We start from the raw sequence: 25,511 nt of genomic DNA, 5'->3' as shown, positions 1-25,511 counted from the left end.
ATGTAACCGCTGTGAAACTGCCATGAGCCTATTGTTTGTTATTTTAGGCCTTTGATAGCCTGTCTGCGGTCCCTACTTTAAATACTCCTCCACTCACCACCAAGCTGCCTGTGTATCCATGTAACCGCTGTAAAACTGCCATGAGCCTATTGTTTGTTATTTTAGGCCTTTGATAGCCTGTCTGCGGTCCCTACTTTAAATACTCCTCCACTGACCACCAAGCTGCCTGCCCGTGTATCCATGTAACCGCTGTGAAACTGCCATGAGCCTATTGTTTGTTATGTTAGGCCTTTGATAGCCTGTCTGCGGTCCCTACTTTAAATACTCCTCCACTGACCAGACCACTGCTGCCCGTGTACCCCTGGAACCAATTATAAAGTGCCTACAGCCAGCCCATTTTCTTATGTTAGGCCTTTGAAGCCTGTCTGCGGTCCCTACTTTAAATACTCCTCCACTGACCAGACCACTGCTGCCCGTGTACCCCTGGAACCAATTATAAAGTGCCTACAGCCAGCCCATTTTCTTATGTTAGGCCTTTGAAGCCTGTCTGCGGTCCCTACTTTAAATACTCCTCCACTGACCAGACCACTGCTGCCCGTGTACCCCTGGAACCAATTATAAAGTGCCTACAGCCAGCCCATTTTCTTATGTTAGGCCTTTGAAGCCTGTCTGCGGTCCCTACTTTAAATACTCCTCCACTCACCACCACCAAGCTGCCTGCCCGTGTATCCATGTAACCGCTGTGAAACTGCCATGAGCCTATTGTTTGTTATTTTAGGCCTTTGATAGCCTGTCTGCGGTCCCTACTTTAAATACTCCTCCACTCACCACCAAGCTGCCTGTGTATCCATGTAACCGCTGTAAAACTGCCATGAGCCTATTGTTTGTTATTTTAGGCCTTTGATAGCCTGTCTGCGGTCCCTACTTTAAATACTCCTCCACTCACCACCAAGCTGCCTGCCCGTGTATCCATGTAACCGCTGTGAAACTGCCATGAGCCTATTGTTTGTTATGTTAGGCCTTTGATAGCCTGTCTGCGGTCCCTACTTTAAATACTCCTCCACTGACCAGACCACTGCTGCCCGTGTACCCCTGGAACCAATTATAAAGTGCCTACAGCCAGCCCATTTTCTTATGTTAGGCCTTTGAAGCCTGTCTGCGGTCCCTACTTTAAATACTCCTCCACTCACCACCACCAAGCTGCCTGCCCGTGTATCCATGTAACCGCTGTGAAACTGCCATGAGCCTATTGTTTGTTATTTTAGGCCTTTGATAGCCTGTCTGCGGCCCCTACTTGCAATACTCCTCCACTGACCACAATGCTGCCTGGAGTGCCTGCCTGTGTATCCATGTAACCGATGTAAAACTGCCATGACTGCCTACTGTTTGTTATTTTAGGCCTTTGATAGCCTGTCTGCAGCCCCTACTTGCAATACTCCTCCACTGACCACACCAATGCTGCCCGTGTACCCCTGGAACCTATTTAAAAGTTCATAGAGCCTAGTTATATATTTTATTTACTATTAATAAGGCCATGATGGACTACGCTGTACCACGCTACAAGCTAACCAGTCGACACTTCTTTTGCGAGAAAAGCCATCCCAACCCTCCACCAGCATGTAGAAGACCGCATTGTCCATGCACTCTGGCAATCTGTGAGTACAAAGGTGCACCTGACAACAGACGCATGGACCTGTAGGCATGGCCACGGAAGATTACGTGTCCATTACGGCGCAATGGGTTAATGTGGTGGATGCATGGTCCACAGGGGACAGCCTACTAAGTCTGTCTGCAGTCCCTAATTCAAATTGTCCTCCACTGTCTAAATCGGAACTTCCACCTTCTGGCTTTCGGCCTATAGTATCAGAAATTAAACTGCATTTGGCCTTCAACTTTGGTTAGGGCCTACTAACGGCTTCTGCCCCTCCCTGGTGTTGTCCTCAACTAAATAAAGCTGAGCTTCAACCTTCCGGCTCTCATTATGTGGTTTTAAAAAAAAAAATGGTGGTTAGGGCCTACTAACGGCTTCTGCCCCTCCCTGGTGTTGTCCTCAACTAAATAAAGCTGAGCTTCAACCTTCCGGCTCTCATTAAGTGGTTTTAAAACAAAAATGGTGGTTAGGGCCTACTAACGGCTTCTGCCCCTCCCTGGTGTTGTCCTCAACTAAATAAAGCTGAGCTTCAACCTTCCGGCTCTCATTATGTGGTTTTAAAAAAAAAAATGGTGGTTAGGGCCTACTAACGGCTTCTGCCCCTCCCTGGTGTTGTCCTCAACTAAATAAAGCTGAGCTTCAACCTTCCGGCTCTCATTAAGTGGTTTTAAAACAAAAATGGTGGTTAGGGCCTACTAACGGCTTCTGCCCCTCCCTGGTGTTGTCCTCAACTAAATAAAGCTGAGCTTCAACCTTCCGGCTCTCATTATGTGGTTTTAAAACAAAAATGGTGGTTAGGGCCTACTAACGGCTTCTGCCCCTCCCTGGTGTTGTCCTCAACTAAATAAAGCTGAGCTTCAACCTTCCGGCTCTCATTAAGTGGTTTTAAAACAAAAATGGTGGTTAGGGCCTACTAACGGCTTCTGCCCCTCCCTGGTGTTGTCCTCAACTAAATAAAGCTGAGCTTCAACCTTCCGGCTCTCATTATGTGGTTTTAAAAAAAAAAATGGTGGTTAGGGCCTACTAACGGCTTCTGCCCCTCCCTGGTGTTGTCCTCAACTAAATAAAGCTGAGCTTCAACCTTCCGGCTCTCATTAAGTGGTTTTAAAACAAAAATGGTGGTTAGGGCCTACTAACGGCTTCTGCCCCTCCCTGGTGTTGTCCTCAACTAAATAAAGCTGAGCTTCAACCTTCCGGCTCTCATTATGTGGTTTTAAAACAAAAATGGTGGTTAGGGCCTACTAACGGCTTCTGCCCCTCCCTGGTGTTGTCCTCAACTAAATAAAGCTGAGCTTCAACCTTCCGGCTCTCATTAAGTGGTTTTAAAACAAAAATGGTGGTTAGGGCCTACTAACGGCTTCTGCCCCTCCCTGGTGTTGTCCTCAACTAAATAAAGCTGAGCTTCAACCTTCCGGCTCTCATTATGTGGTTTTAAAAAAAAAAATGGTGGTTAGGGCCTACTAACGGCTTCTGCCCCTCCCTGGTGTTGTCCTCAACTAAATAAAGCTGAGCTTCAACCTTCCGGCTCTCATTAAGTGGTTTTAAAAAAAAAATGGTGGTTAGGGCCTACTAACGGCTTCTGCCCCTCCCTGGTGTTGTCCTCAACTAAATAAAGCTGAGCTTCAACCTTCCGGCTCTCATTAAGTGGTTTTAAAACAAAAATGGTGGTTAGGGCCTACTAACAGCTTCTGCCCCTCCCTGGTGTTGTCCTCAACTAAATAAAGCTGAGCTTCAACCTTCCGGCTCTCATTAAGTGGTTTTAAAACAAAAATGGTGGTTAGGGCCTACTAACGGCTTCTGCCCCTCCCTGGTGTTGTCCTCAACTAAATAAAGCTGAGCTTCAACCTTCCGGCTCTCATTATGTGGTTTTAAAAAAAAAAATGGTGGTTAGGGCCTACTAACGGCTTCTGCCCCTCCCTGGTGTTGTCCTCAACTAAATAAAGCTGAGCTTCAACCTTCCGGCTCTCATTAAGTGGTTTTAAAACAAAAATGGTGGTTAGGGCCTACTAACGGCTTCTGCCCCTCCCTGGTGTTGTCCTCAACTAAATAAAGCTGAGCTTCAACCTTCCGGCTCTCATTAAGTGGTTTTAAAACAAAAATGGTGGTTAGGGCCTACTAACGGCTTCTGCCCCTCCCTGGTGTTGTCCTCAACTAAATAAAGCTGAGCTTCAACCTTCCGGCTCTCATTAAGTGGTTTTAAAACAAAAATGGTGGTTAGGGCCTACTAACGGCTTCTGCCCCTCCCTGGTGTTGTCCTCAACTAAATAAAGCTGAGCTTCAACCTTCCGGCTCTCATTATGTGGTTTTAAAAAAAAAAATGGTGGTTAGGGCCTACTAACGGCTTCTGCCCCTCCCTGGTGTTGTCCTCAACTAAATAAAGCTGAGCTTCAACCTTCCGGCTCTCATTAAGTGGTTTTAAAACAAAAATGGTGGTTAGGGCCTACTAACGGCTTCTGCCCCTCCCTGGTGTTGTCCTCAACTAAATAAAGCTGAGCTTCAACCTTCCGGCTCTCATTATGTGGTTTTAAAAAAAAAAATGGTGGTTAGGGCCTACTAACGGCTTCTGCCCCTCCCTGGTGTTGTCCTCAACTAAATAAAGCTGAGCTTCAACCTTCCGGCTCTCATTAAGTGGTTTTAAAACAAAAATGGTGGTTAGGGCCTACTAACGGCTTCTGCCCCTCCCTGGTGTTGTCCTCAACTAAATAAAGCTGAGCTTCAACCTTCCGGCTCTCATTATGTGGTTTTAAAAAAAAAAATGGTGGTTAGGGCCTACTAACGGCTTCTGCCCCTCCCTGGTGTTGTCCTCAACTAAATAAAGCTGAGCTTCAACCTTCCGGCTCTCATTAAGTGGTTTTAAAACAAAAATGGTGGTTAGGGCCTACTAACGGCTTCTGCCCCTCCCTGGTGTTGTCCTCAACTAAATAAAGCTGAGCTTCAACCTTCCGGCTCTCATTATGTGGTTTTAAAAAAAAAAATGGTGGTTAGGGCCTACTAACGGCTTCTGCCCCTCCCTGGTGTTGTCCTCAACTAAATAAAGCTGAGCTTCAACCTTCCGGCTCTCATTAAGTGGTTTTAAAACAAAAATGGTGGTTAGGGCCTACTAACGGCTTCTGCCCCTCCCTGGTGTTGTCCTCAACTAAATAAAGCTGAGCTTCAACCTTCCGGCTCTCATTATGTGGTTTTAAAAAAAAAAATGGTGGTTAGGGCCTACTAACGGCTTCTGCCCCTCCCTGGTGTTGTCCTCAACTAAATAAAGCTGAGCTTCAACCTTCCGGCTCTCATTAAGTGGTTTTAAAACAAAAATGGTGGTTAGGGCCTACTAACGGCTTCTGCCCCTCCCTGGTGTTGTCCTCAACTAAATAAAGCTGAGCTTCAACCTTCCGGCTCTCATTATGTGGTTTTAAAAAAAAAAATGGTGGTTAGGGCCTACTAACGGCTTCTGCCCCTCCCTGGTGTTGTCCTCAACTAAATAAAGCTGAGCTTCAACCTTCCGGCTCTCATTAAGTGGTTTTAAAACAAAAATGGTGGTTAGGGCCTACTAACGGCTTCTGCCCCTCCCTGGTGTTGTCCTCAACTAAATAAAGCTGAGCTTCAACCTTCCGGCTCTCATTAAGTGGTTTTAAAACAAAAATGGTGGTTAGGGCCTACTAACGGCTTCTGCCCCTCCCTGGTGTTGTCCTCAACTAAATAAAGCTGAGCTTCAACCTTCCGGCTATCATTAAGTGGTTTTAAAACAAAAATGGTGGTTAGGGCCTACTAACGGCTTCTGCCCCTCCCTGGTGTTGTCCTCAACTAAATAAAGCTGAGCTTCAACCTTCCGGCTCTCATTATGTGGTTTTAAAAAAAAAAATGGTGGTTAGGGCCTACTAACGGCTTCTGCCCCTCCCTGGTGTTGTCCTCAACTAAATAAAGCTGAGCTTCAACCTTCCGGCTCTCATTAAGTGGTTTTAAAACAAAAATGGTGGTTAGGGCCTACTAACGGCTTCTGCCCCTCCCTGGTGTTGTCCTCAACTAAATAAAGCTGAGCTTCAACCTTCCGGCTCTCATTATGTGGTTTTAAAAAAAAAAATGGTGGTTAGGGCCTACTAACGGCTTCTGCCCCTCCCTGGTGTTGCCCTCAACTAAATAAAGCTGAGCTTCAACCTTCTGCTCCAAATTACCATTTTAAAAAATGCAATAGGCTTTTCCGGCCTACTAAAGGTGTCTGCCACTCCCTGGTGTTGTCCTCAACTGAACAAAGCTGAGCTTCCACATTCTGGCTTTCGCCCTATACTATCAGATATTAAACTGCATTTGGCCTACTAGTGTGGTTAGGCCCTTGAAACAGTGTCTGCTGCTCTTGGGTTTGCTACTCCACTGAACAAAGCAATGCCGCCTGTTTAGTCCTGTTACCAATTTTGAACTGCATGTAGCCTACTTTATTCTTTGGCCCTATATCTGTTTCCTCCTCATCCTGCCCATTGCCCAGCCACTGCTAAATGAGTCTGCTGGTACATTGACCTAGACCACTACATTCCCCTTGTACTCTACACAGCCAGAATCTGTCCCTGCTGAAAGTAAGGTTCCCCTTCCCGCATGTTATACCACCTTACACAGGGACAAAGAGGAAGGTGCAGATGAAAGTGCAGGTTCCTTCATCAGGTGGGGGGGCATACTCGTTGGCGACGTCACTGGCACAGGGCCCCTCAGAGTACGCAAAAGTGTCGCTGCTGGTGGGAGGCGCCCCCGCCATGCAAACACACCGCCGTACTTTGAGGGGCCCTGTGCCAGTGGCAATGCGAACGAGTGGGCCCCCCCCCTGCTTGCTCAGGATCACAGCACTTGCAACTTTTAAATACTTACCTTTCCCTGCAACACCGCCGTGACGTAGTCCGCATTTCCTGGGCCCACGAAAAACTTGAGCCGGCCCTACTCCCCCCACAACTTTTGCCAAATGACCCCCAATTCCCTATGCCCAACTATTATTATAAAGTTAATTAAGATTGACAAGCTTCAGAAACAAGAATGGATGTTTTTGGCATTAAAATGGGCACTGTAGGTGTTTTCCTGGCCTCCACTCACTGCCGACTATGCTTCCCCATTGACTTGCATTGGGTTTCGTGTTTCGGTCGATCCCCGACTTTTAGCGATAATCGGCCGACTGCACTCGACTCGACTCTGGACAAAATCGGGTTTCCCAAAACCCTACTCGATCTTAAAAAAATGAAAGTCGCTCAACCCTACATACAATGATGGGTTTTCTAAACCAGAGGACCCCTTTAGTAAAGGTGCAAACTCACATGACTGTGTAACAACAAATGGCCATCAGCATGACTGCATGCGTCAGTAGTCGCAATGCAATATTTGATTCAGTTAAGTGCATGACATTGAAGTGGACAATTAGACATCCTAACTTATGTCATTAAAGGGATTGTCTCCAATCAGTTATATTTAGCTATCAGCTCAGGTATGTAGAAAATAACAGTTATACTTTCCCTTTGCCAAGTCCAGCGAGGTGTCTCCGCCTTTCATCCGGTCCCTGTAGATTGGCTACAGTGGTAACATCCTGCCAATAGAGCTGGAGCCAATCTGCGTGATTTAGACAGTAGGAGCTGCTGATATCAGTGATTTGTTGCATTATTATTGAAGTGATGTCACCGCTGCAGCCAAACAGATACTGGGCCAATGGCGGAGCCATCTCACTGGACCGAGGAAGGGTAAGTATAGATCTGTTTGTTATTTTATACATAACTGAATCTTTGAGCTAAAAATATTTGAAAGTGGATAAACCCCTTATTTCACTTAAAGGGGTTGTCCCCTACTAGGATAATCCCTTCTTAAGCTAACTGTTAGGCCCAGATAAAATAATAAAGCCTGTACTCTCCTCCCATGCCGGCACCGTTCCAGCACTGTCAGCACTTGCGATCCTGGGGCTGTGATGCGGTGGAATGACACACGATGCCCGTCTCCCAATTAGCACTGGTGTCACTGTCTCCGCCTTTGGAGAAACTGAACATGAAGAGGGAGTCCAGCATGTGCTGCAGCCCCAGCTTCCTCTTCATGTTCAGTTCACATGTGATGCCAACGCTAATTGGGCGCCAGCGTCACGTGTTACAACACCCCGTCACAGCCCCGGAGAGCTCAAGTGCCGGCATGGGAGGTGAGTAAAGGCTTCATAATTTTATCGGGCCGACATTTAGTTTAAGAACTAGTTGTCCTAGTTGTGGACAATCTCTTTAAGAAAAAACAAAGCCTGAAATTCAAACTTTCTATGAGAATGATGCATACACATCTATTTATTCATTACTACTAGTAATGAGCGAATATACTTGTTACTCGAGATTTCTCGAGCATGCTCGGGGGTCCTCCGAGTATTTTTTATTGCTCGGAGATTTAGTTTTCATTGCTGCAGCTGAATGATTTACATCTGTTAGCCAGCATAAGTACATGTGGGGGTTGCCTGGTTGCTAGGGAATCCCCACATGTAATCAAGCAGGCTAAGAGATGTAAATCATTCAGCTGAGGCAATGAAAACTAAATCTCCGAGCACTAAAAAATACTCTGAGGACACCCGAGCGGGCTGGGAAATCTCGAGTAACGAGTATATTCACTCATCACTAATTACTACATTTATATTTTTCAGCTTAAATCCCTATTATATGTGTAGCAGGACAATTTTTGTTGGTAGATAGCACATTGATAACAATAAAACTTTAATGTATTGTATGTCCTAATTATTATGCCATTTTTAAACTATACCAGAAATCCAGTTCTTCTAGTGGGAACCCACATTGGTATGATTTTAAGTAAAACGTGGTGATATATAGCTCTGTGGAAATTACTGGTGCAATATAAGTACATAAAATCTGTAAATAAAAAGTAGATCCATACTATGACGTTTATGAGGGAAACCTGCTGTACTGTTCAGGTGAACAAACCTTGGTATATTAATACACAAATACTGTTGCCTGACATAAAAGAGAAGAGCATCAAATAATGGACTTGTAGTTTGTGAGCACTCGGGGGCAGGGTCCTCTCTCCTTCTGTACCATTGTGACTTGTATCGTTTAAGATTATTGTACTTGCTTTTAATTATGTATACCCCTCCTCACATGTAAAGTGCCATGGAATAAATGGCGCTATAATAATAAATAATAATAATACTAATAATAATAGTAATGGACTTAAAGTACACTTTCATGAATGCTCTGAACAATGGTGTCCTTGCTGCTGGACACCTGCTGGAGCTCTCTGGTTCTTAGAGGTTATAAGTCAGGAATGCTTCACAATCACTCTATTGAAGTCAGAGGATGCAGGACCTTTTTAGATGCATGACCTTTAGGGCACTGTCTCACAGTGGCACTTTTGTCGCTACGACGGTACGATCCGTGACGTTCCAGCGATATCCATACGATATCGCTGTGTCTGACACGCAGCAGCGATCAGGGACCCCGCTGAGAATCGTACGTCGTAGCAGATCGTTTGGAACTTTATTTCGTCGCTGGATCTCCCGCTGTCATCGCTGGATCGGTGTGTGTGACACCGATCCAGCGATGCGTTCGCTTGTAACCAGGGTAAACATCGGGTTACTAAGCGCAGGGCTGCGCTTAGTAACCCGATGTTTACCCTGGTTACCATCGTAAATGTAAAAAAAAGAAAACACTACATACTCACATTCCGGTGTCCGTCAGGTCCCTTGCAGTCTGCTTCCCGCTCTGACTGACTGCCGGCCTGAATGTAAGAGCAGAGCACAGCGGTGACGTCACCGCTGTGATCTGCTTTCACTTTACGGCGGCACTCAGTCAGAGCGGGAAGCAGACTGCAAGGGACCTGACGGACACCGGAATGTGAGTGTGTACTGTAGTGTTTGGTTTTTTTTACTTTTACGATGGTAACCAGGGTAAACATCGGGTTACTAAGCGCGGCCCTGCGCTTAGTAACCCGATGTTTACCCTGGTTACCCGGGGCCTTCGGCATCGTTGGTCGCTGGAGAGCTGTCTGTGTGACAGCTCCCCAGCGACCACACAACGACTTTCCAACGATCACGGCCAGGTCGTATCGCTGGTCGTGATCATTGGAAAGTTGCAGAGTGTGACAGTACCCTTATTCACATACCAGAATATTGTAGAAGCAAAGAATCCTCTTTTGCTTTTTAGGTTTTCAGTTAGAATTTATTATATGCTGCAGAGTTATAGCTAGGCTTGCCCAAACCTAAACAGTGGGGAAAAAAAGTATTTGTTACACTGCCAATTTTGCAAGTTTTCCCACCTACAAAGAATGGAGAGGTCTGTAATTTTTATCCTAGGTACACTTCAGCTGTGAGAGACAGAATGCTTAAAGAAAAAAATCGAGAAAATCACATTGTGCAATTGTAATCTAATTAATTTGCATTTTATTGAATGTAAAATTAAAAATAAATAAATGTTTTATACAATAATAATAATCTTTATTTCTTTAATAATTTTTATTTTTTATATAGCGCTAACATATTCCGCAGCGCTTTACAGTTTGCACACATTATCATCGCTGTCCCCATTGGGGCTCACAATCTAAATTCCCTATCAGTATGTCTTTGTAACATGGGAGAAAACCGGTGAACCCGGAGGAAACCCACTCAAACACGGGGAGAACATACAAACTCCTTGCAGATGTTGTCCTTGGTGGGATTTGAACCCAGGACTCCAGCACTGCAAGGCTGCAGTGCTATCCACTGAGCCACCGTGCTGCCCACAATAGAAAACATAACTTGAAATTTGCACAGAAATCTTTGTTTGCAATTACAGTGATCAGACATTTCCTGTCATTCTTGGCCAAGTTTGCACACAGTGCAGCAGGGATTTTGGCCCATTCCTCCATACAGATCTTCTCCAGATCTTTCAGGTTTCGGGGCTGTTGCTGGATAACATTGAGTTTCAGCTCCCTCCAAAGATTTTCTTTTGGGTTCAGATCTGGAGACTGGCTAGGTCACTCCAGGATCTTGAAATGTTTCTAATGGATTGCCCTGGCTGTGTGTTTTGGGTCACAGTCATGCTGGAAGACCCAGGCAAGACCCATCTTTAGTGCTCTTACTGAGGGAAGGAGATTGTTGGCCAAAATCTCACGATACATGACCCCATACATACTCCCTTCACTATGGTGCAGTCGTTCTGTCCCCTTTGCAGAAAAGTACCCCCAAAGTATAATATTTTCCCCTACAATGCTTCACGATTGGGAAGGTGTTCTTAGGGTTGTACTCATCCTTCTTCTGCCTCCAAATACAATGAGTGAAGTTGATACCAAAAGTTCTATTTTGGTCTCATCTGACCACATGACCTTCCCACATGTCTCCTCTGGATCATCCAGATGGTCATTGGCAAACTTCAAATGGGCCTGGACATGTGCTGGTGTGAGCAGGGGGACCTTGCAGGCCCTGCAAGATTTTAATCCGTGACGGCATAGTGTGTTACTAATGGTAATGTTTGAGACTATGGTCCCAACTCTCTTCACATTCTTTATTAGGTCCTCCCATATAGTTGTGGGCTGATTCTTGACCTTTCTCAGAATCCTCATTACCCCACCAGGTGAGATCTTGCATGGAGCTCCAGACCAAGGAAGATTGACAGTCATCTTGTGTTACTTCCATCTTCTAATAATTGTGACAAAAATTGTTGCCTTCTCACCAAGCTGCTTGCCTATTGTCCTGTAGCCCATTCCAGCCTTGTGTGGGTCTACAATTATGTCCCTGGTGTCCTTAGACAGCTCTTTGGTCTTGGCCATGGTGGGAGGTTGGACTGTGATTGAATGAGTGTGTGAACAGGTGTCTTTTATACAGGTAATACGTTCAAACAGGTGAAATTAATACAGGTAATGAGTGCAGAGTAGCAGGGCTTCTTAAAGAAAAACTAACAGGTCTGTGAGAACTAGAATTCTTGCTGGTTGGTAGATGATCAAATACTTACTGTATGTCATGCAATAAAATGCATTTTAATTATTTAAAAATCATGCAATGTGATTTTCTGTTATTTTATTTTTAGATTCTGTCTCTCACAGTTGAAGTGTGCGTACGACAAAAATCACAGACCTCTCCATTCTTTGTAGGTGGGAAAACTTGCAAAATCGGCAGGGTATCAAATACTAATTTTCCCCACTGCACTTACAGTAATTATCATGACCAAGGCAGAGTGGCTTGTCATCTTCCCCTCCGTCCAGCATCTGAAGAATAAGCTCATCTAATTTACCCTCCTGATGACTGGATTCTACATTCGTGTTGCCACTTTTCTTTGACACCATTAATTCATGTTTCTGCTCACTGAGTGAAAATGACCACCTAAGTGAGCGGGAATTTGTCAAAGTTAACACTAACATGAATACTTACAATACAGCTGGAAAATCCAATTCCGCCCATTTTAGGGCTGATATAATTCCAGACCCCAATACTTCCTCTACGTATTCTCTGGCCCACAGAAAGCTCCAGGAAGAAAAGCGGAATTCCAATAACTAATAGAAGTATTAAATATGGCACCAGATAAGCCCCTGGAAGGAATATAAAAGTAAAATTAAGGATATTTAATCCTACTACATGGTAGAGATAATGAACCTGAACATAGATCTTTGTCATTTTAGCATATGTACATACAAATATAGTCCATAAGAAAACAGACTGTAAAACAAATAGGTCTGGAGCCTGAAAGGGAACCTCTCAGCTGATTCATGCTGCCCGAAATATGGACAACATTAATCAGAGACTGGCTCAGTTATTACAGCCATGTATGTTATAATTTCAAACGATGTGGCATTTCAGGGAAAACACACATTAATATGTGTGTACAGTGAGAGTCCTGTCAGTTTAATGGTTCAGGGCAGAGAGAAGCCACCATGGACCTGCCTCTTGGACTAGAAAAATAATTTCACAGACAACCCCCTAAATCTTCATGGAAAGAGGCTACTAAAACAGGTAATTGTGAAAAGCTTTTGTTGGTATGCTAAGTCTGAGAAGTAACAGGTTCGTAAAGACTACAAGAGAAATATCTTATAGTCTTGTGAGGATAATCTGCAGAGATCAGTTCTCCACCAAAACCAGAAAGAGATTCCAGAAGTTAAAATAAAACAGCATTTTTTATACCTGTTATTTTAGCCCATTTCATAGAATAATAGAATGCTAGAGTTGGAAGGGACCTCCACGGTCATTGCTTCCAACCCCCTGCTCATTGCATGATTCACTAAACCATCTCAGACAGATGTCTGTCCAGCCTCTGTTTGAAGACTTCCATTGAAGAAGAACTCGAGTCGCCATCTCTCGTGGCAGCCTGTTCCTCTCATTGATCACCCTATCTGTTAAAAAGTTTTCTTTAATATCTAACCTATATCTTCTCCCTTTCATTTTCATTTCATTGCTTCTCATGAATCCATGTGCAAAAGAGAATAATGATGACCTCTCTACACTATGACATCCCTTCAGAAATTTATAGACAGCTATTATGGCTCCTCTTAGCATTCTTTTTTGCAAGCTAAACATTCCCAGATCCTTTGCATAGCGCTGACTCAAATTTTGACATTAAAAAAAAAACAAAACAAAAAGTTAGTTCAGACTATTTTATGGAGACCCCTTCTGAGTCTGAGGTAGAAGCATGGTATACTACTGAATAAAGTAGAAGATTTACAGAGGTACTCTACCAAACATCAGATTTGTATTATTGGGTAACACTTGTCACTGTCATATCATTCTCTAAATTTTGTATTCTGTTCTTTTCTTCTTCCAAAAATAATGATAAGTTGTACTAATTTGATTTTTATGCTGTTAATAATATACAACCATTATTTGTTAATTTATCATAAATGAGCATATTTATTTCTTACCGCCTCCATTCTTCTGGCACAAGTATGGGAATCTCCAAACATTTCCCAAGCCAACTGAAAAGCCAACTTGTGCGAGAATATACTGTAGTTTGCTGTTCCAGGCTGGTCGTTCATCATCAATATCAGATCCATCCTCAATATCTCTATCCTTGTCCAACTCATCCTGGACCATTAGCTCACTCTTCTTAAAGCTTTCGTCGCATGAGTCTTCATTGGACAACAGATCCTTAACCGAATCCACAACATCATCGTCCAGCTCTCTTTTAGCTACCTTACTGTTCTTAGGCATCTGAAGGTATAATACAGTTTCTGTATTGGCTCAAGATAGAAAGACAAATGTTCTCAAGTACTGGATCTTGACAGCAAAGTTGATCTTATAAAATAGGTTTACTTTTTAGTATTAGTAAAGTTTATATTTGCGTCATCACTGGCGACTTTCTCTAAACATCCATAGTGGTTGGTATCTATGAAAGAAATAGAAGGCATATATTCACATATTAGAATATAAGGTTTTAGTATATGAAAGTAATCTTCTTGGTTATTTTAACACCCGCTTCATTGCTTCACTTTCAAAAGGAATTTTTAAATGGACTGTACAGAATATTTATTAACTGCTGGGGAAAAGCCAAGCATGAGATTAAAATGACTGTAATATTAGTTTGGAAGGATTATTTCACATTCACAACTCATTATGTGAGGCATAATGGCTTTATTCAATGTAGCCCCCTTCTCTGAAGTACATTGCTAGTACTGGAATATACAGAATTGTTCCCACAGCATGAGGAAAGTTACCACACAAAACTTTCCCAGATTACAGTAGACCTTAAGATCGAGAGTCAAGGTTCTTGTGGTTGACTACTGAAGGGTTAAAATTATTGGCCAGAATTGGTGAATACCTGTATAATTGTTTTCTAAAATATTCCTGACTGAAATGAAAAACAGAATTTTACTAAACTCGTATACTTGAACAAGCACGCCTGGTTTAGGTGACCTATCTGATAATATACCGAAATCTGTTGACAGATCTGCGTTAAGTTCCTCAGCCATCTTTTGTAAAATGTAGTTCTTATTATGACACTATTACAAAATGTGCCACAATGATAGTATAAATTCAAAAATACTATTATGTGTATATGCACTATATGTACTGTATACATAGAAATGGATACAGAGCTAGATCGAGAGACAGGGTGCTGTCTTCATCATTTTGAAAATAGATCTCAACAAATGTTATAGGCTTTGTGTAAAATATAAATGAAGCCAATTTAGTGATTAAGTGGTTTAGATTTTGAAAATATTCAAAGATCCCAGGTGAGGAACTGTATCTTTTGTAGAGACTAGGTAAAACTTTCAAAAGTTTTTTCAAAAGTCTTAATTTAAACGTTACTCCCATGTTTAGAAGTTATCACCTATCCATAGGCTAGGTGATAACTTGGTGGTTGCAGGAAGTCTGACCAATGAATCTCCACCGATTTATGAGAACAGGACTAAATGGTGCAGAGGCCAGGTAGGCTCACCAACACTCTATTTATACTCAGGCTGCCAACAAAAAGTGGAGCGCTGTTTTTGGTCAACTCTGGCAGTCCCATAGAGAATGAATGAAGAAGATGTTGGAATGCATGGCCACAACTCTGTTCAGTCTTGACATTTAGAACCCAGTTCTCGTGATCGGTGTGAGATATATTTGTTCTCTGATACCAAAAACGGAACATGCAGGGGACAAAAGAGTGGCTGTAGAAACAAAATAATAGGACTTTTTTTTAACCAAGGCCTGTTGGAAAGTTGGTTCAATCTTTATTTTAGATGCATTAACATTTTTAACCCTTTCATGATCGGATTTTTTTTGTTTTTGCGTTTTTGTTTTTCTCTCCCCTCCTTCCCAAAACCATAACTTTTTAAATTTCTCATCAATATGGCTATGCGAGGGCTTATTTTTTGCGGGACGAGCTGTACTTTTGAATCACAACATTGGTTTTAGCATAGCTTGTACTTGCAAATGAGAAATAAATTCCAAGTACGGTGAAATTGCAAAAAAGTGCAATCCCACACTTGGTTTTTGTCTGGCTTTTTGCTAGGTTCACTAAATGTTAAAACTGACCTGCCATTATGATTCTCCAGGTCATTATGAGTTCATAGGCACCAAACATGTCTAGGTTCTTTTTTATCTAAGTGGTGAAAAAAAAATTCAAAGTTTGCTTAAAAAAAAAAAAAAGCACCATTTTCCAAGACCCGTGGCGTCATTTTTCATGATCTTAGGTTGGGTGAGGGCTTATTTTTTGTGTGCCAAGCTGACATTTTTAATGATACCACTTTTGTGCAGATACGTTCTTTTGATCGCCCGTTATTGTATTTTAATGCAATGTCGCGGCGACCAAAAAAACGTAATTCTAGTGTTTTGATTTTTTTCTCACTACGCCGTTAAGCGATCATGTTAATCCTTTTTTTATTGATGATCTGGTGATTCTGAGTGCGGTGATACCAAATATGTCTGCTTGATTTTATTTTTATTGTTTTATTTTGAATTGGGCGAAATGGGGGTGATTTCAACTTTTTTTTTTTCATATTTTTAAAAACATTTTTTTTAATTTTTCCATGCTTCAATAGCCTCCATGGGAGGCTAGAAACTGCCACAACTCGATTTCCTCTGCTACATAAAGGTGATGCTCAGATCGCCCCTATGTAGCAGAATTACTGCATTGCTATGAGCGCCGACCACAGGGTGGCGCTCATAGCAATCAGGCATCAACAACCATAGAGGTCTTCATGGGGGGGGTCTCTGGGGGGGTCAGCGGTGCTCGTATTTCCAGCCTGATGGCCAGAAGCGCGTGTTAAATGCAGCTGTCAGAGTTTGATAGTGGCATTTAACTAGATACCGCCCTCGCCTATTGCGGGCACATGTCAGCTGTTTAAAACAGCTGACATGTCACGGCTTTGAGATGGGCTCACTGCCAGAGCCCACCTCAAAGCGGGGCTTCTGATGTTGGACGTACTATCCCGTCCGATGTCAGAAAGGGGTTAAATAATGGAGGCATGGGTAGAAATAGTTTTTCATGCATCTTTATTTGTGCCACAGTGAATTAGCAAGTTCCCTCCTTATCCCACCTAAAGTGTCCATGTACAAAAAATATCAAGGTAAAAGAAGTCTATACAATACAAATTACAAATTATAATATGTATTTGGCAAATCTTTACACAGTTCTGCATTCATGTTCTTGCAATATCATCTATATAAAGTTTATCAGCGCCTCTGAAGATGGGCACAAGCAAACACAAAGAGTGACCGGCTAGTCTCTGGGAGAGGAGTATTGTTGTCAGTAGAGTTGAGCAAATTTTTCAAATATCGGTTCGGTTATGATCAGCGGCGAATATTGTTTTTTCAATATTCGCCAAACACAGCCGAACGTCATTGGAGTCAATGGGAGTAGAAATGAAGGAATATATTTGGAACTGATCATCAAACATAAATTTGGCACAAATAGGTTACCAATATTGCACGAATATGGCAAAATCAGATTCGGTGACCGATTCCGAACATATTCACTGAACTCTAGTTGTCAGTAAGAGAAACAAAAAAATAATAGCAAGATTTACAAGATTATTTTGTTTCTCTTAGGCCTCATTCACACATCAGTTTTTATCACATAAGACCTTGTTACATCTTCGATTTTTGTCTAAGGTTCATAAGAGTTTGGTCCGATTTTCATCAGTTTTTCTCATTTGTGTAACAAAAAGGTTCTCCACATTCTCCAATCTAACAGCCAATGAAAATCATACTGCACTCATATGGTATTCAATTGCTGTCCCATTTTTTTCACTGACCCTTCGATTTACATTGCCGATTTTCATCTGACAACTGGATCAAAATTGGACATGCCTCTGTGATTTTGCTCAATTGTTCCATGAAAAAACACGAGACGTGTAAATGGCTCTATTCATTATTGTAAATTTGAGATTTATCCATGGAAAATACAGAGAGCACTCGTAAGAGAGAAACGGACATGTGATTAACGTCTTACTGAGATTCAATCAGCTTACACAGTACTAAAACTACTTTTTTCTTTTGACTTATGTTTCGCAAACCCTGCACAATGGATGATGGTCTACAGCTCACCATAGTGAATGACAGGAATCACTGGAAGAACATGCCCCATTATACTTATGAAAAATGAAATTTTTTTGTCCAAACAAGTATCCAGATAATGGCAATAATATTTGATCCTACAGGTTCCAAAAAGGACCAGGATTTAACAGTAACAGGACTGGATGCATGGCTGTAGGGGACCTATTTCCTATGCTAATTATCTAATATACCATTGTCACATATATTTCCATTTATCTTCTTTACTCATATCACCTCAGTTCCCAATGAAAAATTAACTTAATATATTTTTTAACAAAACTTTTTTCTTGACACGAGAACAAATCTCACATCTTCTGCTTCAAAAATTAAATGAGAATGTAACTTGGAAAGACAAATTATTCTGAATAATCATAAATATCTTATTCACATGACATACTCAAAGAAACTTCAAAGCTATCAATATAGCTGTTTGAAAAGTTTGCCAAAAATGAAATGGCAGTAGAGTTTCCATCATGTGACAACAGTCCTCGGAGGATTAAAGAGAAAAAAAAGTTCATTTCCATAGTTTCAGTAGCCATAGAAATGCAACTGTTTTATCCAATGCCGCATATTGCGTATTTATCTGACAAGTGCACTTAGGCATTTGGAGGATATGTACCAAGAATGTGAATTTGTGAACATTTATTTCCAGCTCTCCCACCTCTATGTGTCAAAATCTTAACATCATGAACCTTGGGTTTTTAAGATATAGTTCCACAGAAAGTAGGATTTAAGTTGGACTTTATTAGACATTATTTTATTATTTCATACTTTTTTTATGTATATTTATAGGGTTGTTGACACAGGAGGGTCATTCTGTGAAGTCTGAGACAACCTTTGTATATTATAATTTGTGTTATTATAATAAAATAATCAAGGAAAATTTGCTAAATTTGTTCCTCCTGTTCAAAAACATGTTATCATAAGCCATCTATTAGATGGTAATTCTGTCTTATTCCGAGAACCTACATAGACAGGATGACATGCGATGATTCCTCCTATTTCTAAACATAGAGACTGTACATTGGCAAACAAAGTCCCATATGGCTCCATACAGCAGAGCCATAATTTATCTGTCTAAATGAAATAACAGGCTATAAATATAATGGAGGGTTTTCCAGTTTTATGGGAATAAAGCTTACTCATTGACATTCTGCCCCATTCTCATGTTTTCATTCTCGTGCCAGTGAAATGAACATTGACGGTTGCTGAAAACTTTCCTACATCATCTAAAGGTTTGTTGGGGTTTTTGCTACAATTGTATGTATCGTAGATCTGGTAAGTGCATCAGCAGAACAGGTCTCTCTCTTGTCCTGATCATTCCCTTATATGTTTCAGTGTATGGCCACGTTCACACGTTCAGTATTCGGTCAGTATTTTACCTCAGTATGTGTGAGCCAAAACCAGGAGGTACAATCAGAGGAAAGTATAATAGAAACACATGCACCATTTCTGTATTTATCACCCGCTCCTGGTTTTGGCGTACAAGTCTGTCTCTTGTTCTGATCATTTCTTTCTATGTATCAGTGTAAGGCCGCGTTCACATGTTCAGTATTCGGTCAGTATTTTACCTCAGTATGTGTAAGCCAAAACCAGGAAGAACAATCAGAGGGAAAGTATAATAGAAACATGTCACCACTTCTGTATTTATCACCGTCTACTGGTTTTGGCGTACAAGTCTGTCTCTTGTTCTGATCATTTCTTTCTATGGATCAGTGTTAAGCCAGTTTCACATGTTCAATATTTGGTCAGGATTTTACCTCAGTATTTATAAGCCAAAACCGGGTGGAACAATCAGAGGGAAAGCAAATAGAAACATGTCACCACTTCTGAATTTATCACCCACACCTGGTTTAGGCTTACAAGTCTCTCTCTTGTTCTGATCATTTCTTTCTATGTATCAGTGTAAGGCCATGTTCATATTTTCTATATTTGGTCAATATTTTACCTCAGTATGTGTAAGCCAAAACCATGAGAGGAACATTTAGAGGAAAAGTCTAATTGAAACACGTCATCACTTCTGTATTTATCACCCTCTCCTGGTTTTGGCATACAAGTCTGTCTCTTGTTCTGTCATTTCGTTCTATGTATCAGTGTAAGGCCGCGTTCACATATTCAGTATTCGGTCAGGATTTTACCTCAGTATGTGTAAGCCAAAACCAGGAGGAACAATCAGAGGAAAGTATAATAGAAACACATCATCACGTCTATATTTATCACCCACTCCTGGTTTAGGTTTACAAGTCTCTCTCTTGTTCTGTCATTTCGTTCTATGTATCAGTGTAAGGCCGCGTTCACATATTCAGTATTTGGTCAGTATTTTACCTCAGTATGTGTAAGCGAAAACCATGAGAGGAACATTTAGAGGAAAAGTCTAATTGAAACACATCATCACTTCTGTATTTTTCCCCCTACTTTATTTTGGCTTACAAATCTTGTTTCGAAATACTGACATAAATTCTGAAAGTGTGAACATAGTCTAAGTAAGATGTATAAGCCCGAAGTGCAGATATTAGATTACAGAGAATCGACTAGACTGAATACAATTGCAGCAAACCTGTACTAGAGATCATGAAAATGAGGAGCTATTGAAATATAAATTACATTACAAAGTTACTGAACTTTATTACACAAATAAACACCATTATTTACAAGACATGACACCTTTTAAGGCCAGTCTGATAATGTGATATTAATCACCGTTACTTTTGGATCTTAAGACATTTTGGCCTTAATTTATCAATCCTGGTGCTGCTCACACCAGTCTTGATGAGGGTGTATGCTGGAGTCAGTGGTGCTGGATTTATTAACCGGCACGTGCCTCTTTATGAATCAGGCATGTCCACAAAGTTGGTTGCACCTCACCCCATATTTTACTCTAGTCAAAGCCTGGAATAAGATTTCTAGTATAAGGGACTAATTCATGACAAACTGTGGCATCATGCCCCTGTCCCTCCACCCATCATCTTCACCCATTGGATGAAAATAGCGCAAAATGTTCCAACTTTCTAAAGTGATTTACGCCAAAATTGTGACATAATCGCTTTGATTAATTGGGGTCTTTGGGTTTCAATCACTCTAAAGCTGGCTTCACACTGTGTTTTAGCATTTTGACATGTTCCTGGACAGCACAGTGGTTCAGTGGTCAGTACTAATCGGGATGCAGGACTAGTGTCTTGGATTTGAATCTGACCAAGAGCAACTTCTGCGTAGTGTATATTCTGACAATGAATGGATGGCTTTTCTCTGGATGCTCCAATTACCAATCACTATAAAATAAATCTATACTGATAGGTAAGTTTAAAATTTACATTGTGAGCCGCAATGGTCAGAGATTGATGAGTGTCTTGAAAATCACCGTACTGCTCTTTGCAAGGTGGACCTACGGAGGTTGTGATTTTATATTTATGGATGTGTACTGACGTCATTTGTAGACAGCTCTGTGTGGATGTATGTAAATATGCCCAGTACATACGTAGACGCATGGTACCCAAGATCCTAGCTCAGGAACACAATGCAAAATGATTGGACTAAACTAGAGTTGGGCAAAAAGATTCACAGGATACTGTTACAGCGGCCACATCAGGAGTCCATGGCCATCATACCAAAGGCGAATAACCTATCTGCTGACTTCCTCGGCTCTACTTCTAAGTAGTAGGTCCAGCAAGATGTCATTGTTTCAGTGTGAGACACACATGACATTGCACTGGGACTACTACTAATAAGAGGAGGCAGCGGCAATACTGGCAGGTAGGAGGAGATTCACATAGCATTTGTCCAGTACCCATGGACAAGGTCAAATCATTTTGCTCAACTCTATAGTAAACAATTATTTATGCTGATTTAAGTTCATGTCAAAAGAAAAGTACAGAGGCAATAAAAAGTTACTGTTATTTTTTATTTCCTAAATCAATAGTATACATGAAAATAAGCAACTTTGTAGTATATATTATTGGAAAATCCGCTTCTTTGTCCTCCTAGATTGAGCTTTCATTCTCAATTTTTGGGTAAAATCTGTATGTAATGAAGAAAGATTCTCCCATAATCGACATAGGAGGTGATGCTTTTAAAAAAGTTATGGAAAGGGGGAAGAGAAAACAAGCAATTTTATCTCCTACTGTATCCCATTTATGGGAGAAAACTGTGTTCATGAAAGACAGATTTTATCCATGAATTGAGATTTTTGAGAATTAATGGTCAGTTCAGGAGGAAAAAAAAGCACATTTTTCTAATAAGATATTTTACAAAGTTGCTTATCTTCGTGTACACTATTTATTTATTGAAAGTAAATAAGAAAATAATGGTGGTTACTCTTCAAAGAGGTTGTGTACTACTTTTTAATTGATGACCTATCCATAGTATAGGTCATCAATGTCTGCTCGGTCCGAGTTGGACACCCGGCAACCTTGCCAATCAGCTGTTCTTAGTGTCTGCGGCAGGATACTACACATTTGCACCCTATTCAAATCAATAGGAGGTGGATGTGCTGTACCCTGCCACGGCCACTATCAGAAGATGGAGCTGAATTGCAAATGAGTAGTTCCGGCTGGCGGACCCTTGCCAGTCAGACATTAATGACCTATCCTAGAAATAGGTCCCTCTTTAATATACCCTTGTTATATGTATTGTTATTAAGTGGCAGTACTCTCAATCAACTTTGTCTAAGACATCTCATCCAGCCAACCTGTGCCCTGTAGAATGGTCTCTCTTCCTTTTGGATGGACATCTGGTGTGGCTGATATACGACAGTCTTTTTTCTGGAAGCCAGTAAATTTACACCTTTTCGCAATTCACATTGTCTATAAATAAGTCTGCATTCACGAAAGTGTCTCTTCAATAAGAGCCATTAGCACTCTGAAGGTTTGCAACAGAATGGCTCTATTGCATCATCAAACAAATAGATTTTTTTTTCACTGATAATGCACTCACTAAAGAAATCAATGAGCTTTAATAGCAGTAGAAACATACACAAACATACACCAGGTTTTGGTGTCTCCCCTTTTTCTCATAGTTTGTAAGCTTGTGAGCAGAACCCTCATTCCTCTTGGTATCTGTGGATTTATGTGATTATTGCTATGCTGTAATGTCTTTTATTGTCTATACAAGTCCCCTCCAAAATGTAAAGTGCTGCACAACATATTGGCGTTATAGAAATAATATTATTATTATTATTATTACTAGGTTCAATCATTGTTAAGGAAACTAAATCAATCAATTGTTCAATTGATATATACTATAGAACAGGGGTGTACAATATTTTCTCTTTTAATGCCTACATCTTCAGATTGAACCAATCCCAGGGACCGGAATTAAAACCTTAGACATTTATGAAACATATACATAAAATCATATCTTATAAGGTTCCTAGCTTATATGACTTGCTAAAATTACTTCAATAGGTCAATAATCTGTGCCCACTGGACTAGTGGTAAACCACCTCTTAATTATTAGTTAGATGGTCTAGCACATCATCACCGAAAAATGTTGCACTGGGCCTACTAATCACAAGAGTTGTCTTACCAACCCATCACGCCTCTTCTAGAGTGCCACCTAGGTCAGAAGACCCCCAAACTACCAATGTATGGGGTAATAGAAATTACTATTAACCCATCCTTGCTCCTACACTACATGCTGTTCCTCTTCTTCTCTCTGACATGAAAAATATATGTATATGGTTGGGGCTGCAAAGAAGGACCTTAATGGTCCTATGTGACCCCCCAGGTTGGAGGTTTTGTACCAATGCTAAAGTAAAAGCTAAGATGTTGACAGCACAGTCCAGATGGTAGTAGTTCGCCCACTTTAAATTAACTACTGCATCTCTTCTTTAACCACTTGGCTAACATGTATGATATATATATATATATATATATATATATATATATATATATATATATATATATATATATATATTGTAGATTAGCCTAAATACCGTGTGTGAAACCTATTTAGTTCAGTAAAACATACTTATTTACTTTGGTAAAACCCCCAAATCACCAAAACCAGATAAATCAATCATCTGTGAGGTGAAAGTTATACAACAAAAGCAAATGTCTGACCAGTTCTTATAGTTTTAATGTAGATTTGCTCAGTTTCACATGTAAGGTTCGTCTATAGATGTATTTGTGATGTCTGGAACAGCCAAAAAGTGCATGCTTTTTAACATATAAAAGGTTGAACGTTCTCGGACATATTGCTTTATGTTCTCTTTTGAAAGCAACTGTTCCCATGCTGGAGCGCTCCTGGAGAGTTCATGTTTAAAAGATCACAAGAATACAATGAACAGGGGCGTTCCACTCAGATGAAAGAGGGCCTATCCTTGTCATTGAGGAGAATAGACATAAGAGGAATGGGAGGAGGAGGACACTTCTCTGCAAGCAAGGCAATCCACACAGCTTCATGCAGCAGCAGCAGGGCAGGGTTTACTCTACCGTAGTTTACATGGAGGAAGGGGGGCAATGGAGGCTGCCCTTGAAAGGCAATACACTACCACAGAGCATGGGCCGTACCGGGTTTTCCAAATATTCTAACTTGTCGGACACATTGATCGATAATATTTCCTGCGACTATTTATTCTAGGTCTTTTGTTCCTGCGGCTGAGACGCTATAGCAGCGGTAGCACCAACCTTCATCCCTTTATCCTCCCTGTCAGCTTATATGATTAGGAACCTGCATCGTCCTAATGAGATTTACTAGAGCCATCAAAAAGGGTAATGACATCAAGATTTAACCACAATTCTACCTTTCGACCTTCACAGGCGCCTGAGGCTGATATCAGTAGAAAATGAATCATTCACATTGCGCAGACGTAAAGGGTTTCTTCATCCAGTCAATACCGTATATCTACTCTGAAATGAAATAAGAAGTAGCAATTGTTTGACCTAGACAACATCTCTAACTAGGTAGTCTATTCTTTTATTTTTTACAATTCCATAATATAACATCCATATCTCTAGTCCTATAAAATAGGTGCCGGCTCTCCTTAGCTACATAATGTAATAAAGCCGCGTCCTGCTAGGCGGTTGATCATCTTCCTATGATGTATGGTCACCTACATGGCAGTAAGAAGAAGAATGCCACCTGATTTCCAACCACAAGCACACTGGCGGGAGCACCAGCTGCAGACATGTGGGGGACGCACACTCTCCATCCCATGGTCAAGTCTGTTTAGGAATAAAATCCCATCAGCATCAGAAAGGCCTCCAGTGCTTTGTAAGGATCAGCACGCAGCATCACCACTGCAAACAAAATCCCTTCACCTCCCCTCCACATCAATAAAATATTGGCTAGAAAATGATACACCTTACCTCCCTAAGGAAAGAAGATGAGGCTGATGGGTGATGTGATCAGAGAGCACGCCTGCTGTGTATACACTGGGTGATGATGACGGATCTGCACATGTTCCATCAGAGCTGGGTTAAGAGGAGGAATGAATGGGAGGAGACTATGGTGTCTGATACAAATCCACCTCATACAAGCTGTAGCAAGCTGCCTGCATCACGCTGGTCCCAGGGAGTGGTCCATACACAGAGCATGAGAGTCTTCTGAGCTCGCCCTAAATTATCTCTTAGGTCTGGGCTAATAATTGTTTGCGAAATAAAGTATTTATCCAAATCCTAAGTAATGCCTAATATGTTATTATAGCATAGATCTAATATCACTGTGAAACAAATTATATTTAAGACTTTTGCTGTTGCCTGTTGTGTATTTTCCATATCTATGTGCTGTTTGTTATGACTTTCTCTCTTTTCAGGATACACAATGACATCTACAGTTGCCGAAGCAGAAGGCATAGTAAAAGGAAAATAAAGTTCAGATCTTCAGAAATAAAGTCAAAATTGTGTTGAAATAATACATTTAAGTGCACATCTATGACCAGTTAAACTTTCATCTAAGAAATGTCTTTACAAGTGCAAGTTCGACAATAGA

The 25,511-nt window shown here is 41.2% G+C and overlaps 1 protein-coding gene across 1 annotated transcript in view; it reads right to left on the bottom strand.

Moving 5' to 3' along the window:
• SLC6A15 (solute carrier family 6 member 15) overlaps nt 1-25,009 on the bottom strand; it is an 82,694-nt gene extending 57,685 nt beyond the window's left edge. Inside the window, exons 1-3 of the mRNA XM_077265460.1 lie at nt 24,890-25,009; nt 13,466-13,929; nt 11,985-12,142 (exon numbers count right to left, since the gene is read on the bottom strand). Of these exons, the coding sequence (XP_077121575.1) occupies nt 11,985-12,142; nt 13,466-13,754 (447 nt within the window). The 5' untranslated portion in view covers nt 13,755-13,929; nt 24,890-25,009. The remainder of the gene's footprint in view (nt 1-11,984; nt 12,143-13,465; nt 13,930-24,889) is intronic.
• Nucleotides 25,010-25,511: the final 502 nt, after the last annotated feature.

Source organism: Ranitomeya variabilis, chromosome 5 (assembly GCF_051348905.1).
Source record: "Ranitomeya variabilis isolate aRanVar5 chromosome 5, aRanVar5.hap1, whole genome shotgun sequence".
NCBI lineage: Eukaryota > Metazoa > Chordata > Amphibia > Anura > Dendrobatidae > Ranitomeya > Ranitomeya variabilis.
Note: the sequence above shows the minus strand (reverse complement) of the source record. Positions and strands in the feature narration are given on the sequence as shown.